The 18,796-nt window shown below is 40.4% G+C and overlaps 1 protein-coding gene across 1 annotated transcript in view; it reads right to left on the bottom strand.

Moving 5' to 3' along the window:
• Positions 1-18,796, bottom strand: part of RALGAPA2 (Ral GTPase activating protein catalytic subunit alpha 2) — a 178,506-nt gene that overhangs the window by 81,975 nt on the left and 77,735 nt on the right. The window contains exons 24-25 of the mRNA XM_067292610.1: positions 3,061-3,189; positions 623-751 (exon numbers count right to left, since the gene is read on the bottom strand). Coding sequence (XP_067148711.1) covers positions 623-751; positions 3,061-3,189 — 258 coding nt within the window. The remainder of the gene's footprint in view (positions 1-622; positions 752-3,060; positions 3,190-18,796) is intronic.

Raw genomic sequence — 18,796 nt, 5'->3', positions numbered from 1 at the left:
TTTGGTGGTGGGGGGGGTGGTAGAGAGATGAGGGGTTTTTGTTTGTTTTCCTCCAAGATTCTTCTTGTGAAGAACATTAAATCACAAAGGTTTGCCTCCAGTTGTACAATTAACATCTCAGCGTGCCCCAATGAAATAAATTCTCGGGAAAAACCATTCAAGTAACCTGACTGTTCTGTCTAATAATGGGATTTTCTCCACAATTTATTGCAATATCAACAAGGCAAAAATATCTCCCTTTACGCACACCCTACATCTCTTGTAGGACCAGCCAGTCAGTATTACACACAGATACAATGAATAGACACTTTAAATAATAACACCAACAACATTTAATGAATTGAACTGACAGGCATCTGGCTGAAAAACACAGCATTTGATCATAGCCAGTTCACTCTCCTTGAAAATAAAATGTAATTTGCACTATCTCAGCTTTGTTAATTTTATGGCGCGTTTTAAGCAAAGCAACGCTTATCAAATAAGTACGTGTAATGTGTGCGGTTGTGGGGTTTCAGGAGAAGGAGAAGTTTATTTTTAACAAAAAGTGTACAGTAAAAATAAAATGATTCAATTGTAAAAATGTTTGGCTACATAAAGATTTATTAGTAAAACGTGACTTTACTTTTACATCTGCAGTTCCTGCGATGATCTCACCAGCTTCTGAAATGGGCTGCAGTAGTGGGATTTCTTGGTAGATATTTGGAAAGCAAACAAGAGAACCAAGGATGGTATGAGCTTCTGAACGGGGTGCCTAGAAAAGGAAAAGTACGACAACAGAAAATTTTTCTTTATGAAATTATAAAAATAACACCTTAAGTTGTGAGCTAGTGGATATTACCATCTATGCCCAATACCTGCTTTCCTTTAAAATTACAGTGGAAGAAACGTTGCAGCAGTGACTTGTAAACCCTTACTTTGTCCATGCTTTTTGTTGCAGTGTTATTTTACTCTTTTTCTGACTACGTACCTTACACCAAGCTTTTGCTTCAGTACCAGTTAGATGCACCTGTGCATTTCAGTGCAATTGCCCGATTTCCTGATGTGCACACTACCTTCCCCATTTCTCTCACTTCCACCCAGGTATTTTCAGGAGTCCCTAGCCTGACACGAGTATCAGACAAGAATCTCTTCGTGCAGCTGGGCAGGGTGCCCTGCAAGCCGGAGTCCCCCCTGCGCCCCGAAGCTGTGTGCTGACTATGACGGGATGAGACCTGGACGCACGGTGTCTCCCTGCGCGTTTGGATTTTCTTTCCAAAGAAACCCAGTGCATAGGATAAGCAGGGAAGCTCCAGGGCGTTCAAAGAGGTCCCCGGATATGGGTGATTAGATGATGAAGTCTATGAGCTGTGCCATGAAATGTCTTGCCCCACGATACAGACACGGACTGCATGATCACAGGTAAAGGTGGCAATTAGATCACTGTTTCTCACTGCAAGGTCATGTTTTCATTACGTCCACACTGCAGGCATGCTCTGTGAGCAGGTTTTAAAAAATATTTTTGTAGTTTATCCGCTTTGTGCTTATTCACTGCACTTGTTATCACTTCAAGCATACTTACTGAAATCAGGAATCAGCTGCTCTATTTGTTGAGCTGACATAAAGGCGTTTATCTTTCCTTAACTTAGCAATTTCTGCTGCTGAAAGGCCTCAGGCCTGCTTTTGAACATAGTGGCAAAGAAGATTCCAAAATGTTAGCTACGCTGATGAAATACGATGTTAACAGCATTTTTTGCATAAGTGCAATACCTATAAATGCATACTATATGCATTGCAAATCAAAGTATTCGTTTTTATTAACTGTAAAATGCAAACAACTAGAAAATGGAAAGTGATACAGAATTAAACCTTTCTAAACAGCTACAGAGTCCAAAATTAAGATAAGAGTGCTGAAGCTGCTTAATATTAGTTTTGGATAATTAACATTATTTCATGCATTTATGTGTTGATTTAGGAATGTAAGTTTAGAATTTAAACTTTCTATGTGGAAATCTTTATTTGAAAAGTAGATGTACATTCACTGGATGCATAAAGATTTAAAATAAAAAAAATGGAAGTCTATTTATATGCCCAGACTGTGACACAAAAGGAAAGCATAATGCACTAGAACAGACTATATACATAACAAAAACATGTAGAGAGATTCCTATTTCAATAAAACCATCAAAAGCAATAGGGCAAAGTGCTATAAATGCATTTACTGCTACGTAACCTTTCGTAATGTTGAAAATACGCACGCTGTATACTAAGTTTCATGTTTGTGGGAGAAATAGAGGTTTTTTAAAAACACTTTCCGTGGAAAGTTGAGTTTTCATTTCTTATTAGCACTTCAAGCTTTGGATCAATAATTTATTGGCGGATAAGATTTTTAAACAGATGTCAGAAAATTAATGGTTGCAAATTCGTTGAGGGACCATGAAGAAGGGGAACTAGAGTCACCGTTTCAGTTCTGCTGAAAACGCAAGAGGTCTGGGCGCCTGCGCAGGGCCATTAGCACAGCAACCCAAACTTCAAGAACAGCAGTAAAAACACGGGCAAGACAGACAGAGAGTCTCTCCCGAATTGAGATTTCATGTATACCAAAGGTCTCCTGTTTCTTTCCAGGATTGTCAGATCTTTACTCTTATTTTAGCATCCCATCATTAATTTGCTATTTTACTGTTCCTTCATTAATTTAACGGATTTGGAAACGTATCTCTACCAGTGCTGATAGTTGGTAAGAAGCTCTGTATTACCAAAAAGCTCCATATTTTCAATGTTCGCTTACTGAAAAAAAGCTAATGAGATTCTGAAATTCAAGTCCTGCTTTTAGTGTGTAAATGCAGCACAATATTAGTGAGGATATGATTTCTCACACTTTGGCCTTTTGATGAAACACCTTTGCAATACTAGTATGTCACCTTATCCTACAATTTCACACATCAGCTGCCATGGTATCTGCCCCGAGAGCCCAGTTTCACATTGCACTAATGAGCCAACACCTGTTAGAGTGGAGAAATCCGAACCTTGTTAGCAGCCGGGGGCTCTCCGGGGAGCGGCGACGTTGAGCATTGTCATACTCACCTCCAGCATGTCTGTGCTAAGGATTCTGGCCGCAGCCGTAATGAAGTCTCCTATCAGCAGCGTAAAGCCAGGCAAACCCAAGAAGAAAAACCACGGTGGGCAATGCTTTATGACCGTATTTAAGATATCCTGGAAAAGAGAGAGAAGTTACCTCGTTGAACGAAAAAAGAAGTAGAGAAACGAACGAACCCCGAAAGACGAGACTTGGGAAGATGCAGCTTCCTAATTCGCTAGCTCTAGGATTCGCCAGCTCCACACTAATCGGAGCGAGAGGTAGCTCTTCACGCAGTCACACTGCGCTCCGTATAACTCATTAGCACATAACAACCGCTACTTTCCACTGCGGGTGCATTTAGTAGGAAAAAGGGCTTTCTTGTTAAATACGATTGCTTTTTGTATGCTAAAACATTCAAACTGTTCATCGGTTTTAAGATGAAGTTATACACCTTCTAAAATGAGGTATCGCCTAAAATCACATTATTCAAAATTCAGTAGCCTAAAAATAATGAAATAACACAAATTACTGTCTGCTTTTCCCTGAAGAAGTTCAAGGCAATAACCTACAACAGGTTACTTACTGCTGTTATTTTGCTCCAGCAAACACAGGATTTTTTTCTAGGCTAGCTGAGAAATACACTGATGTCAAATGCAAAAAGTGATTGTACACAGCACAGTAACACAGATAAATCTATGCTACCTAGATTATAAATCCTTCTTCTCCTAAATAGCAAATATAGATAAGTCTTGGGGGGAAAAATATATTTATTAACATTTTAAAGAACATATATATATTTTTTTTTTTTAAAGAGGAAGCACTGTATTTGTAAGAACAGACTGCTAACCCCATCTTTGCTCTCATAAATTACCCTGTGACACAGATCAGATGAGACAAGCATTTCAACTTTAACACCTTCCACATTTCAATTCTTCACAGTCTCTCCAGATCTGAGCAAAGTTCCTGTATCTGAGCTGAGATTTCCCTTCTACAGGGTTTCAGCAGGCTGAAAGTTAGGCACAGAACCTATACAACACAAGTGCAATATTACATTTGCAGAAGAATTAGATGAAGTTATTTCTATATGGAGTTCAAAATTATTCTTCTTCCCCTTAAAATTTCAAAGAAAAGGAAAACAATTTTTCACGGCCATCTGTAGCTTTACTGCTCTTCTGATGTGGTAAAAAGGCTTGCACCTAAATTTTAGTCCCAGAACGTGTCTTTATGTTCAATTTCTAAATCAGAAGCTAGAGAAATCAAATTCACTTTTCTCTATTTGCAGATTTACTTTAATTACGTTGGTATTTTCTCGAAGCACTGCTAAACACCTGCACAAAACCTATTTATTGTTCTACTAAAGTACTTACAGCAGGAACATGAAATCCTATGAAATACTAAACAGGGTTATATATTTCAAATATTACCAGATAAATAATATTCAGTTTTAGCGTCGTACCAGATAATGCTTTCACTTCCCTGAATAAGCTAGAACGCCACTCGAGTTAATGTTTAAACTAGTTTTAATCACTTCCTTTGATACATTTTAAAGTCAATATCAGTCAATGCAAACTTTTCAGAAAGAGAGAGCAGATGGACGCAGCGGCTCATAAAGCGGGTGGTAAACCCGTGCCCGGAGCAGAACAAAAGACCCCCCCCCCCCCTTTTTTGTAATTAAGCGTCTGATTAACGCGCAGGGCTCCTCGCGGCGCAGCGCACCTGTAATTACTGTCGGAGCCAGGTACGGCGATGTTGGGGCTCGGCGTAATTGGGCCTCGAGCCGGCGGCAGCAGATGGGAGCGCAGCCCTGTTGACGCAGGCTGCGGCAGCGCTCGGAGCCGCCGCCGCCGCTAACCCGGCCGCGAGAAGGCGGCGGCGCCTACGACAGGCTTTGAAACCCGCTGTCGCAGGGCAAAACCCCCCCTGAAGTCGCACCGAAACGCAAACCTGCGAGGCTACCAGATGTCTGCAGACTGCATAAGCATTTATTTTGATTTGAAGCTCTATCCCCCGGTGACTGCTAGTGCGCCCTCGAGCACAAAATCAAGATGACTATAGGTACCACACCGATCTCTTCGTTATGATCATTTTATATAACACTTAGAAAACAGGAAGAAAAATAATTATAAAGCCATTATATTAACACATTAATACCTATGAAATTACAGTGTAGCATAAATAACAGTTTTAACACCCAACACAGTCTGTAACAATACTTTTACTCCAAAAGCTGTAAGCATTTGGCCGCATGTAGCCTATTTGCTGTTTATAAGACATTCTCCTAAATAAATAAATAAAGTGTATTTTTTTCAGAGTAAGAAGGAAAAAGGTTTTAAAAATTTATTTTGAAAAGCTAACGAAACAATCCTCAACTTTTCATTTTTGTTACGTAGCTTCAAAGTTATGAGCTCGCTACGCAGCTCATACGCGCCAGCGACCCAACAGGCTCAAAACTGAACAGAGTTGACGGCGAAGAGCGGTGTCCGCTTGGGTCCAGCCTAGCTGCCTGTTTTTCATCTCCGACCCTTCGGCAGAAATCTGCGGCAGCTTTAGCGACTTCCCTCAAGCGAACGCGGTTCCGAAGCCGCCGGGACGCGCGCGGAGCAGCCCGGGGGGGGCCGGCGCCTCCGGCAGGCACCCGCCGCGGGAGCCGGACGAGTTTGCTCGTGTTTCTCAGCCGGCGGACCCCGACGCACAGCGCAGCTCCCCGTAAAAGCCCAACTGCAGGCAGTAATTCGGTAGCATTGCAAGCTTATCGAATGCTTTGGGTTTATGAGAAAGCAGCCGAGAGAGAACATATGTCCTATTGGTGATGCTGCAAAAATCAGGTAATTCAAACAGAGGCACGTTGTTTCCTTCCCCCCCGGAGCACCGCTCCACAAATGTAAACTCCGTTCAGCAGCTTACCGCCTAGTAAATGAATCACTTTAATTGAATGCTATGTACACAGTAACTGGAAAAACACAAGCAATAAGAAAAACATATGGTGATGGCAATAGAAATTGGTTTACTCATTTGGTACGGTGTTGTTTCTTTACTTCTTTCATAATTGACCTTTAGAACGACAAATGTGTAAAATAATTTTGGTTTATTATGGCTCCAAACCTTTCAGCAATTACACAAAATGAAAATTTAAAAGGAAGTATTCATTCTGGAAGCATTTCTATTGTTTACATAATTGCACAGCTATAATTTAGTGTTCACGTTGTTAAAGAAAAGTGAAAAAAAGGACCATTATGGACTATTTCAATTCAAAATGATGCACTGTAGTGTTAAAAATGGGGAGGAGGGGAGAGAAGGGGGCAATCACATGCATGTCCATCTCAAATGGATTAACTCTATCTCAAACGGATTAACTCTATAAAGGGCATAATATTTCAATATAGGATAATCTAGTAATCCAAATAAGGTCATCAACATCCTTTGAGTAAGTGGAAGAAAAAAATTTATGCAAGTTCATCGAAAGGGCAATTACAAAAATATTCTTCGCCTAATTTTTGTTCGAGCTTTTGCAGATTGCAGGTGTAACAAAATAGCCTGCCATCTGTCTTCATCACGTTCCCAATTGTCCCTCAACAGGAACAACATGGATTTTTCACTTAAAGTTCACTTGTTCTGCATGGAGAGATACAGCATTAAGGGCTGAAATTCACAACACAGGAAAGATTATTAATTTAAACATGACTTAATCAGCAAAGCCTTCATCTTCCTGTTTTGTTTTAAGGGAACAAACACTTCCATTTATTGATTCTAAGCTCTCCTAGGTATTATTGTATGTTAGGTAAGAGTTAACTTGTCAAAAATAAAGTTCTAATAAAAATTTAAGAAGTACTTCAGCACACTTTTAAAAAAAGAAGCCACAGAAATAGCTTGTCAAAACAAACAAACAAACAAGATCCGAATCTGTCATTTAAATCTACCCTCCGAAACAATTACATTTGCTAAAGTATCTTGTGACTGAATGCAGTAGGGAAAGGCATTAAAACCAGGAAAATAAGCTGAATTTGGAAAACATGGGTAAGGTTGCGCACAAACGCAAAATTACCGAATAAATCACTTGCTGCCAATCGTTGCCTCCGCTCTAGACTACGCTGTGTCTCTTCTGAAGCCATGTTAATAACGCAAAACCCCCCCAGCGCTGCGTGCGGAGCGGCGTGCGGGTGCCTTATTAGCAGACACCAGATAAACATAGGAAGGGAGCAGAATTTAAGTTTCTCCCATTTTTAAAGCATGTTCTGTGTTTTTATAACCTAGGAAACCACTGGAACTAAGGACAGATTCCAAACCGACAGAAACATGTGAAGTTCATGCACGAGAGCAGGGGAGTATCTCAGTACCTATTTGTTATAGATACACATACCGAGAGCATAGTTATTATTTGATGGCACTGCTTAAAATAGAGATGACTCACATGGGTTTCTCCCAAATCTCTTTGGCAGGACTGTTCAGAAACATCCGATTTTAAGCTATTAACAGCACAGCGCTGGAACAGCCGTAGAGCGTGGGGTTAACAACTTACAGAAAGGCCGGTTTGAGCGAGGGGAGCGCGAGTCGATCCCCGAGGAGCCGCGGAAAGGAGCGCCCTGCAGGGCTTCGCCGCGAAGGCTTGCCTGGGCAGAGGCAAGAGCATCTATCTAGCGCGCGAGGCTGAAATTATTCGCTGACTTCTGAGGACTTTTCACTTCCAGCTATGTGCTCTATCAGTTTTCACGATAAAGGAATGCATGCAAAGGGTAAGGGGCTGTTTTGCACAGAAGAGCAAAAAAAGGTGCAAATATGGTAAATCATGCAACCTTGCTTAAATGTTCTAAAGATAACGGCGAAGCAAGAAGATGAAATAAAACACTTGTGAACCAGAGAAACCCAATTGCATATGCAGAGAAAAGAAATGATACTGAAGACTGGGGAGACTCCAGCGCTGCAGAGAGGACTGCGGAGAGGGAAGAAGAGGTGTGAGCAACCTGGAAGGAACGAAGGGATGGAAGTCATCCTACCTATTTCAGAAAAACCTATTTCTATCGAGGCCAGAACTCAGGAAAGCCTCACGGGTACGGTTACAAGGGGAGCGGGCCTGGAATACAGACGAGACGGCCACAGCGCAGACGACGAAACAAGCGTTTGGGTGGGAGGGAAGCGATTTAGAAAGAACAAAAGCGCTCAAAAAATGAACGTAACTACCCAAACTGTTGCAGAACTCGGAGCTCCTTCAGTCAGCATTACGGGCCTCCCCTCAAAAGCAGGGGTCCCCCCTTCTTCTTCCCGGCAAGCCTAGCAGCTCCTTCCCTCCGCCGCTCGTAGGAAACGACGCTCTGCCCGGCCAACACGTGCTCCAGCACGCAGCGCTAGCGGCTTTGCGGTCCGAAAGCCGTACGCTACCCTGCGCCGCAGAGCAAGCTTTTACAGCTTTCTATTAAGTTCTTACAAGCACTTTTTAAAAACCTCCGATCAATGTTAATACAAAGCGATAATTAAGACGGCTTCTCCAGGAGCAACTCTACTACAAAATGCTTCGTATTATAAATTAGCAATCTCGTATGTGAAGCAGTCATACTGTTCCCGCATAAGCTTACTATACAGCTAACACAACTTCCTTTCCATAATTAGGGACAGCGTATTTTAAATAAACTAAAAGGCTCACAGACAACCATGCAGAATACATTAGGAGATATAACTAACATCGCCATCTTCACTGGTGGAGTATTTCATCTTTAAGTCATTCCTTTTGCTACTAAAAGGAACCGAACAAGAATTTAGCTGTTAACTTTTCAGCCTTCAGCTGTACAGCATTCTGTTGGCTTTTACTGTTCCCTACGACGAAACAAATCCAATCTGTGTGTGTTGAAATTTAATCACCATGGACATCTGTTAGCCCATTTGGATTTTTTCCCCATTTTTAAAGTTAGCTCTGCCCTTAACATCACTGGACTTAAAAAGGCATCAGCACAATCTCTTTCCCTGGCTATTATTTGTCCCTTTCATAGAGGATTTATAAAGTCTGTATTTTTACTATGTTCTTAAATATCTTCTGAATACAGTAACCCTTTTCAAAAAGGCTCTGGCAAGACAGTGTAATTGTGTAATTATTACATTTTCCAAATTTGTTAAAACTTACTTCAAAACCTGTTAGCTCACTTCTCAGGCCACAAATTAGGTGCCATGTTATTAACAGGTTACACCAAGCACATTAACTGATGCTAAAGCCTTGGTAGCAGGGTGGAAAAAAAAGAAAAGGAAAGGAAAAAAAAAAAAGAAAGAAATGCACTCAACAGCGGAGGGTCCTGCAACTTGCAAAGTACTGCAAACCAGCCTTTTTTTCCCGTAAAGCCTGACCGTAAGGTAAGCCCTAACTTGCACTGCATCCTCTTCTCAAACTTACAGTGCACATTTAGACAGAAATAAGACAGTGACACAAAAATCCGCGAAAGCTTGTTTTAGGAGAAAACAGTAATCTTAAAAGGATTATTTAAGTACTTGTTCATATCCGACGGAGTACTTCAGGATTCATCCGACTGGGGACGTTACGAGATTTTACAGCACTTTTGGAACTTACCAGGAGTACCAGCAATCAGGATTATCTCAATAGCTGCTTTTGCAAGAGGAGGTTCGAGCAGTGTTAGACGTCTGTTTAATTCAAACCGCGGGCACTTAAACCTGTCATCCGTCATGCCAGTATCCGCATTATCACGCCGGGCAGAAATGGAACGGCCTCATTCACTGCCATAGTTCAGGACAACGGGGGCTGTTCTAGGATGTTAACAGTGCTTGGGACAAAGCCCTGTAAAATGTCATGAGGATCTACACAGCTGAAGCAACATCCTTCAGTAGGACTGGAAAAGTCACAAAATCCTCAAAAAAGGAAGGAGGAGCTGGACCAGAAGAATTTTCCCTCCAAGCCAGGTCTGGCAGGTGTCCCAGGTTTCAGTGGCACAAACGGAGTAACAGAAGACTCATGTTCCAGGGTGAAGGTGCTGGCTGTTATCCGGCCCTGCGTCTTTTGGAGCTTTCAGGAAATACTCAGCTCATCCGGGCCATGAAAGTGTTCTGCAGTGGATGCTTTAAGCACCACCACAATCATCACTGACCTGATGTCTGAAAAATTGCTTCAGCACAAAGTTGGAGGCCACAGGATTTGTATGTTTTTATTTTTCCTAGAATCATAGAACCACGCAGGTAAGAAGGGACCTCCAGAGGTCCCGTCCAATCTTTTGCTCAAAGCTGGTCCGGTTAGAGCAGGTTGCTCAGGGCTATATCCAATTATGTTCCGAGTATTTCCAAGGATGGAGATCCCAAAACCTCTCTTGGCAACCATTTCCAGTGTTTGATAGTAAAATTTTTTTGTCAAGACAAAATTATTCCCCTCCCTTGACCAGCTGGAGCAGTCTGGGCAGAGCTATCACAAGCTTCTTCAGTATACTCTTGAGAGCTGTGGAGCACTGGGCAAGAGATACTACATGGATTTACTCCTAGAACAGAGTTCAGATTCACAGGTGGATTCAAAAAAAAATTTTTTTTTTTAATTTTCATTCAAAGTGGAGTCCTCTACAGTAAGATTCAAGGATCAAGACAGAAACTTTCCAGGACAATTTTAAGATGCACTTTGCTCCACCTTTCTCGGTCTAAGCTTAAAGTCTTCACAGTCAGAACACTCAGAATACTTCTATTTCTCACCTCTGTACCTCCAAAAAATCCAATGTGAGATTTAGCAGACAGAGCAAAATTTGAATAGTTAGAAAAGCTATAAAAATGAAAAAGAAAGATTTGCCTAAGAAATAGTAGAAGAGATGCAATAAGAGAAATGAAAATGGTGCTAGAAAACTAAAAAAGCTGCAGCTAAAGAAAAGCTGAAAGTACACAGTGAAGACCGCAACAAATAAGGATGTTCCACCTCCATCTTACACTTGAGAGGAACTGAAAACATGAAGACAGATTTTGTCTGTGTATTAACACATGTATAATGCATAAGGTAAGTGGTATTTGCCTTAAGAGCTGATTTGAGTGATCACACCTAAGCATACATGCATACATGCAACATGAACATGCGCACCAACAACAGTTTGAAACATATGGTTGACACTAAGAGTATGAAAGACAATGTATGCAACACCAATTGAAGTAGACTTCTGAAAAAATGACACATCAGAGTAAAATCAAGGCAAAGAGATAATTAGCAACAAATATTTTGAACTATTTACTCCTGTCAGTAGCCTTTTTTTTTTTTTTTTTTTTTTTTTAAATAATTTATGTCAGTGTTTGCAGAACTCCATTTGTGGCAACAGTGACCACTTCAGCTCTCAAGGCAGCTAAGTAAACAGGCAAACAAGCATGCATCAGATTTAGATGTCAAGATGAGAAAGCAGATGTGTATACAGAGCACCAGGTAAAAAATTTCTCATATTTCTACAAACTTACGCCCTGAGTGCCCTGTCAGTGCTTGTACTTAAGAAGTTACTTGAACGCACAGTGCCATCTGAAAGCATACTCTATTTCATTTTGATAACTGTTGAGTGAAAACAACATTCAGGTTAAGCTAATAGTAACAAGAAGTCTCACTGACTTCTTGGATATCTTAGTTCAAAGAAAGGAAGAAGAGTTTAAAACCCTCTTGAGACTGTATATTTACTCCTTCTTCTTCCTCAAAACATCCAAAAAAATAGACAAGGTCAGTCATTTGACGACAACAGATAGTTACTATACTTTTGGGGTTATATTTTGGATAAAAACATAGGAAAAAACACTTTGTCCCTGCATAATTTAAGAGGCTAGCCATTAAAAAACAACCTGCAAAACTGGTATTTGGAATATATCATTGCAAACAGTTATAGCCTCACTGTATTCAATGGAGTAGGATCTCTATTACTCTGAAATATTTTAAAAAGAAGTCTTGCAGCACCACGATTACCAGACAGAGCAACTATCCCTCAGCGTATAAAACTCGAATAAACCGGCGGGTGAACATTTAACAGGCGTTAGATGTCAATAATCCAGAATATACTTAATGAACACAGAAAAGATTTTTATGCTACACAGAGAGGAAAACATTAATCACAAAGCAACATTAAGCAATTATGACTATCTGAACTGCAGGAGGGTCTCCTGGGGAATGTTCTCAAAATCATATCACAAGAACATGTGATGACTTTCCATAAGCCAAACCAGGAATTGTAGCAATCAAACCAGGATGGCTTTCCTGAAACAGCAGGTTCAAAGACGCAGCAGAAGAAATGGATGTTCCTGGGAAAGACCGAAGCATTTCCTTTACTGTTGCTCTCTGGCTCATTAGGTATCAGAAAAATACTGATCGTTCTGTCTTGTTCTCGCAGAGACTTGCATGGGTACCACACGCTAGAAAGCCCTTCAGGGCATTTCAGGGCAGACAGACCTCTGCGACACAAAATGTGAAAGGAATGAATTTAGCACAAACAGTACTGAGGCCCTCTCTCCTGCATCCCATCTGAATGGTGCCTAACGATCTGCCTTGCTCAGGATTTTCAGAACCAAGTTCCTAATGCAAGTCCAAATACTACCTTCAGTTCTCTTTTTTTTTGTTGTTTTTTTTTTTTTAGAATAACGCATTAGTTTGCTTACAAAGCATTTAACACAAGCATTGTAAACAGCCTTTGGAAACCATCTGAAAACTATATTTTAAAACAAAATAGTTCAAATTCAGTTTTGTTCATGCCAGAGGTCAGGGAAGGGAGGTGGTAAGACTCAGCGTACAAGTCGGAACTTCTTCAAAAAACTGTGGAAAAATCTGGGCTGACTAAACATCAGAAAAATGCCCAGTGACTTCAGTGGTACAGGATGAGAATCGTCACCCTATAAACATTCACTTGGTGCCCGCTGAACTTAGTCCACCTGGTAACACCTTCAAAGACCACGTGCAAGTGAATCTGATACCAGCACACGCCTGTTCCAAAAACCTTTCAGTTCCTGACAGAGGGAAAGGATTTTAGGCGATCTTGCTGGCTGGTTGAGAGCACAGCTGTAAGTTGTGCTATTGAGTTGCTGGCATGTGTAACATACATTTTAGTCCTTCAACATGTTTTTGATATGCAGATTGTTTTTCTTGGGGAACCAGAGGCCTTGTGCCCTTCAGCTGTTAAAGCTGAGGAATTCCATATAAAGCACATTGGGCCCAAAACTAGACATCCTGCCCGAAGTGAGACTAAGGCTATGGGTAAAGCCAGCTCTTCAAGTCCTGAGCACCAGGTGGCTCTAAAGGCAGAACGGTAAAACTGCAGTTAAACAGTACATCAAGATTAAAAACAAAAAAACAAAGAACAGCTTGGAAAACATGAGACGTAATGATAACTGGAACACCCAAAGGAGTGTCTCCCAGAGAAAGCTTCCTACTTCTACTACTCTGGGCTTACATTATGATCTGTATACAGCATTATGGAGATCAGGACTGCTGGTTTCGGAAAGAAGCTTTTTTGAGCTTTCTGGAGCTTCCTCAGGCTGGGAAATGTTGGATCATAAAGAAGCTGCTTAAGTAAAATTGTCCTCTTAACTGGCCAGCCACCACTAGAAGTTTCCAGTGATGGTACCAATGTTCCACATGGAGTGGTCCAAAAGCTTCATGGTCCGATGACATGCTGAGCAGAGTCTGACAGGTATGGTCTCTTCTCCTAACCAGCATAAGCATCATCTCTGTCACGATGCAGGATTTCACCTGGATCCCATTTTTGGGCAAGCCAAGTTCCATAAGGAAGCAAATAACTACAGACAATAATTCAGTGTTTCCAGATTATTTTTTCAAGTGTTGGTGGCATTTGGTAACACTTTAAAACAATTTTACACTGGGAAATATTGCCGACACTTTAAACTGTTGTTTGCCAAATTTCAGAAAAAGGAGATTAAATAGCTGACTTGCCATATTCAACTTCTTACAACTGTTTCATTGAAAGGTTTAAGTGGCTGCCAGGCTTTGAAGCAGGAACTTAAGACCTGGCAGAAGGAAACCACTTCAATGTCAGAAGAGATGTGACTTTTGCTCTTTCTGTGAACAACAATCCAAACCTGATGAAGTTGTAAATCCGATTCACCCTCTTGATAGGGATAGTTTAGCAGTTAAGTTCTTGCTAGAATCAGTCTTCTACAAGCGTGGGCAGGATCAGGGTTGGAAGGACTCAGCGGGACAGCTGTCACGTCAAGAATCGGAAGCGAGAGCAGAGACCTGTTGCTCCCTTCGCCTCCTCCCGCCAGCTTTCTGGGGGACAGAGCAGAAGGAGCTGAATGGAAAGGGACACGAGAGAGACTTGAGAGAGGCTCAGAAGATAGTAACAGATCGAAAGAGTAAGCCGCGATATGGAACTAGGGTTGAGAACCACTGTGACAAGGCTCTAATATTTAGCAGAGCAGCTGCATTTGGAAGCGACTACTGACAGAAAGATATCATCACATCATCTCACAAGGTGACACGGGGATAAATGCCTTCCTGTTTCTCAAACACTCAGACACGATAATGATGGATACTATAGAAAAGCCTGTCAAAAAGTTCACAGCGCTATATTCAAAGCATAATTTACACAGCATGTAATGAGACAGTTTTGAATTATAACTTAAACAATGAAGATTAACCCAAATACTGAATATTTGAGCTCATTAAGTACTACTGCATACACTACCTTACTTGTATGAACTTCTAAGTTTCAAGTGTTTGCTTTGCTACGTGAACATCATTTGTTCTTAAAATTTTTAAATATTTAACGGTGGACAGAGTTGGATCCTCAAACAGATTTGCTTTTGACCTTTGCCACAATGAAAATCTTACTGAATTTGGTCTCCTGGAAAGTTTTCGTTCAATGGAAATATTTCATCTCTCACTCTAGTACTAGTTAATTTTTATAGCAAGCTCTTGCCAGACACTGTGTCAAAGACCTTGTAAAAGTTTAAGCAAGTTAAGCCGCCTCCTTCTCAATACCCATTCCCTTACCGATATGTTAAAACAATTTCCAAATAATAATTTCCAAAATATTTTCCAAACTTCTATTGTCAAAACCACATGTCATGATCTTTTCTAGCAGAATAAGTAATTCGGCACTGCCTTCAGCCCATGGATTCAAACAGAAATTGTTGCTCAAAGGGTTAAAGTTCTAGGACCGAGGCTGACCTCAGTCTAGCTTTGCCTAGACTCGGTGTTGCTTGTTCACCACGACTCTCAAATACTTGTATATACGTATAAGCTCTTTTCACACCCTTGAGCGTTGACTGGGTCAGTCCTTAACATGCAAGATGGCAGAACTGCTCATCTGTAACAGTGGTTTTCCGTACGTTATCTAACACAGCTCATGAAAGGGGACGGCTTCTGATAATTCAAATACAAATGAGTGATACTATCACTTGAATTCTGAAGGTTTGGGGGTATTTCTAGCTGAGGTCTCCTTTCTGTAATTTTCTTAAAACATAAAAACATAATGATTCTTACAAGAATTCTCTCCCCACTGATTCTTTCATGCAGTTTTTTTTTTTAAGTGGTATTATAAAATGGCGTGTTTATTACAACAACAGCGCAAAGAGACATTTAAGTAACTATTTTTAGGTAAGGAGTTGGAGGTAATTCAACTGTGACTTACTCTATACTGCCATTTATACAGTGACTTCTCTCATCTGAGAAGGTGATGCAATTGTTGCAGAGAATTATTCACTTCTTCATGCAGAGATGTTTGTTATTAGACTCTTAGATATGGGCAAATTAGATGCAGCTCAGTTACATCACTATCTCCTTTCTCATCAGCTAAGCTAATTGCTAAATCTTGAACTCAGAGTGCCATGGGAGCTTTTTACAAAATACTCCCTTGCATTGCTCTTTTATATATCCCATGAGATAACACAGACAAGTCTGAAATGTTAGGCTGCATTTGCCATGAATAATACTGTACTAATTTCAGACACATATTCAAAATGTATTCTTTTATTTTTCTACCAACACCAAAATTTATACAATACAGCAAAATGCTCATATCCTTAATGGAGGAGTGGAAAAAAATAGAGTAACTGCAAGTGACAAGTAATGAGAACAGTACATGCACTCAAACAGGAAGGTAGTACTCTCACCAAAGAGAAACCTTTTTTCTCCATCCAGATAGCTACGTGTATCTGGACCAGCGTCTACTGAAATAAATGCAGCTGCATTTGTGTTTAACTCCTATCTACTCAGAAAGTAAAATTAGTGCTTTATCTAAGTTCTTTATCTTTATATTGGAGGTGCTATTTTCATTATGATTAACTCCATAACAACAGTTTGCTCATGTAACACAAGACGTGTGTTTTGAGAGAAACATGTTTCAAAAAGAAACATCTTCTCAAAAGAAACTGATGATAACTAAAATACTGATAATCACACTTAAATTAAAATTACAGTCGGAAACCTTTTTAATAAGTTATGTAGCCACATAAAAACCTCATCTAAAATAGTCAATGTGATTACGTTCGGTTAATCCATCTTTCCGTTGCTTCTCCCTATAATAATTTTCCCATAAGAAAAGCCCCCTCCCCTTTCTCCATTAACAGCTGGCTTCCTTAAGAGCGAGTCATTTATGCTTGTGCTTAGCAAATAAGAAATCTCACAAAGTAGGTCTATCTTCCACTGTAAGGTCTCCAATTTCCAGTCTCTCCGTGCAAACTGGATCAAATTTCCCCCACACCTGGGAAGTTTAATCTTGTTAGTGGCAAGGCAACAGACTACTAAAATGTCTTGCCTATGCCATTTATCCCCCTGCGGAACAGAGACCCCGTGCCCAGTCATTAAGGTACCATGGACAGCACACACACACAAAAAAAACCCAAAACAGAAAAAAACCACACAAATAATTTGAAAAATATATCCATGACCCATATTGGAAGATACCAAAGATATTGACGCTTTTTATAACATTATCTAACCTGAAGGATTGTCTCACAAGTATCTATTTTGCAGACATACTGAAACACACACACACACGTCTTAATAACGACATTACTACTAGCAATATTAACTCGGGGTAGAGAATTCCTGGCCTGTGACTGTGACGCCTACATACTTCTACAAGAAAAAAAAAAAATAACAGAAAGAATGACAGCATTATATTATTTAAAAGTAGCGAAGCAATTTAAATTAATCATTAAATGATTTGTGTTTTATTACCACTGCCACCACTGTTAAAAACACAGATGGAGTCTTCAAAGGGCAATTCTAGTTACAACTGATAACTATTTTTTTTTTTTTTTGATTAGGGCATCATTTCACTCCTTGACAGCCATGAACCAAATCTTGTAGCAAGTCTGCTTTGTAGAAAATTCAAGATCATTCTGCGGCACTATCAGACAAACTTGAAAATTAAAGATTTTATGGAATGAAATACAAGTAACAGTACCCTTCTCACTACAAACTTCTCTAGATTCAGCTGCCACAGAACTGTACTTTGTTAATAATATGACAAAATACAGTGAGCAGTAGTTCACAGCTGTCAAAAGAAATTAGTGGTTTTGGCTGCTTAAGCAGGGGACTGTTAGGGCTTCTGAAACACAAGGAGTCATAGCAATCCAATTTAACATACACAGTGGCCACGTTTAACAAGACAAGTAACATCTCGAGCTGCCGCACGGTACCTAGCGGGACACTGTTTCAGAACAAACACTGTGAGACATCATGGGCAAAAGTTTTTATCAGTTTCTCACGTCTGGGGAATTTCACAGCAAACTGAGCTAAAAATAAGTTTATTTCGGTATATGAAAACTTAAGTCCTAGAAACAAGGTTGTGGGGGGGCAGGCGTATTCTGCAGTAATATGAAATGCTGGGATCCACGTTTGACTGGTGCCCAACAACACACCCTCTTCCATACAGTGTTTACCAGGTAACAGCATATCCCAAAAATCGTTAAGAAATGTGAAAAACCGCCAAATCAGTACCAGGACAGATTCTGCAGTATATTGTGTTTGTTGTATATGATCATCTTTTAGTGGAAGCTGTAAGGACTTAGGACAGCAAAGTGCTACGCAATGTGCACTTCATGATACGCTGCTGTTTTCACATATCAAACTAGGTACTTCTGCCTCATACGAAACATTCCTGCATTTGTATTTGGAACAGATTTTATCCTCAGCACGTGAAATGTTTAAACAGTCTAAACAGCCATCAAGCAGCTTGATGATTACCATAGTGGAGCTGCATAATTATAAAGAATATACTTCATAACAGAACATATTGAATGAGAATTTAAGCTCCAAAGCAGCATGAGTTAATACTTCAAGCCAGCCAGCTTCATAACTGAGGAAAACAGACAGAATTGGAAGGAGAGTAACACGTAAGGAAACTTGTGGTCAAGTATGCCACCAAGAGGCAAAAGAGGCAAAAACGAGCAAGCCAAGGAAGAACAAAAGAACAGCACCAACGTGCAAAGCATCTGCGAAGCCCTGGCATGATCTCTAATTTAGGGTCTGCCTTCACTGCACCGTCTGCGCTCCTAGGGTATGTTTAATTTCTAAATTGCGCAAGGATTGAAATCCCGTTGACAACAAAACAAGAGGCTTAAATCAGTGGAACCATTACTATCATTAAGTGTCAAAGCAACATAAACAAACAGGGTCAGAAATACTGATCATCGACAACCAACAGCACATTTGATTTTTTTTCAAAACACAGAAAGGGGCTAGGCGGAAGTCCAGGGGGTCTGACCACAGGGGGTGTTACGTTATCACACAGTCCTTCTTCGCGGGGACACGAAGCGATTCTGTACTCCAGGACAGAGTACTCTGTCCGACAC

The sequence above is a fragment of the Apteryx mantelli genome, chromosome 3, assembly GCF_036417845.1.
Source record: "Apteryx mantelli isolate bAptMan1 chromosome 3, bAptMan1.hap1, whole genome shotgun sequence".
NCBI classification, from domain to species: domain Eukaryota; kingdom Metazoa; phylum Chordata; class Aves; order Apterygiformes; family Apterygidae; genus Apteryx; species Apteryx mantelli.
The sequence above is the reverse complement of the archived record's forward strand: the minus strand, read 5'-3'. Positions and strand labels throughout refer to the sequence as shown.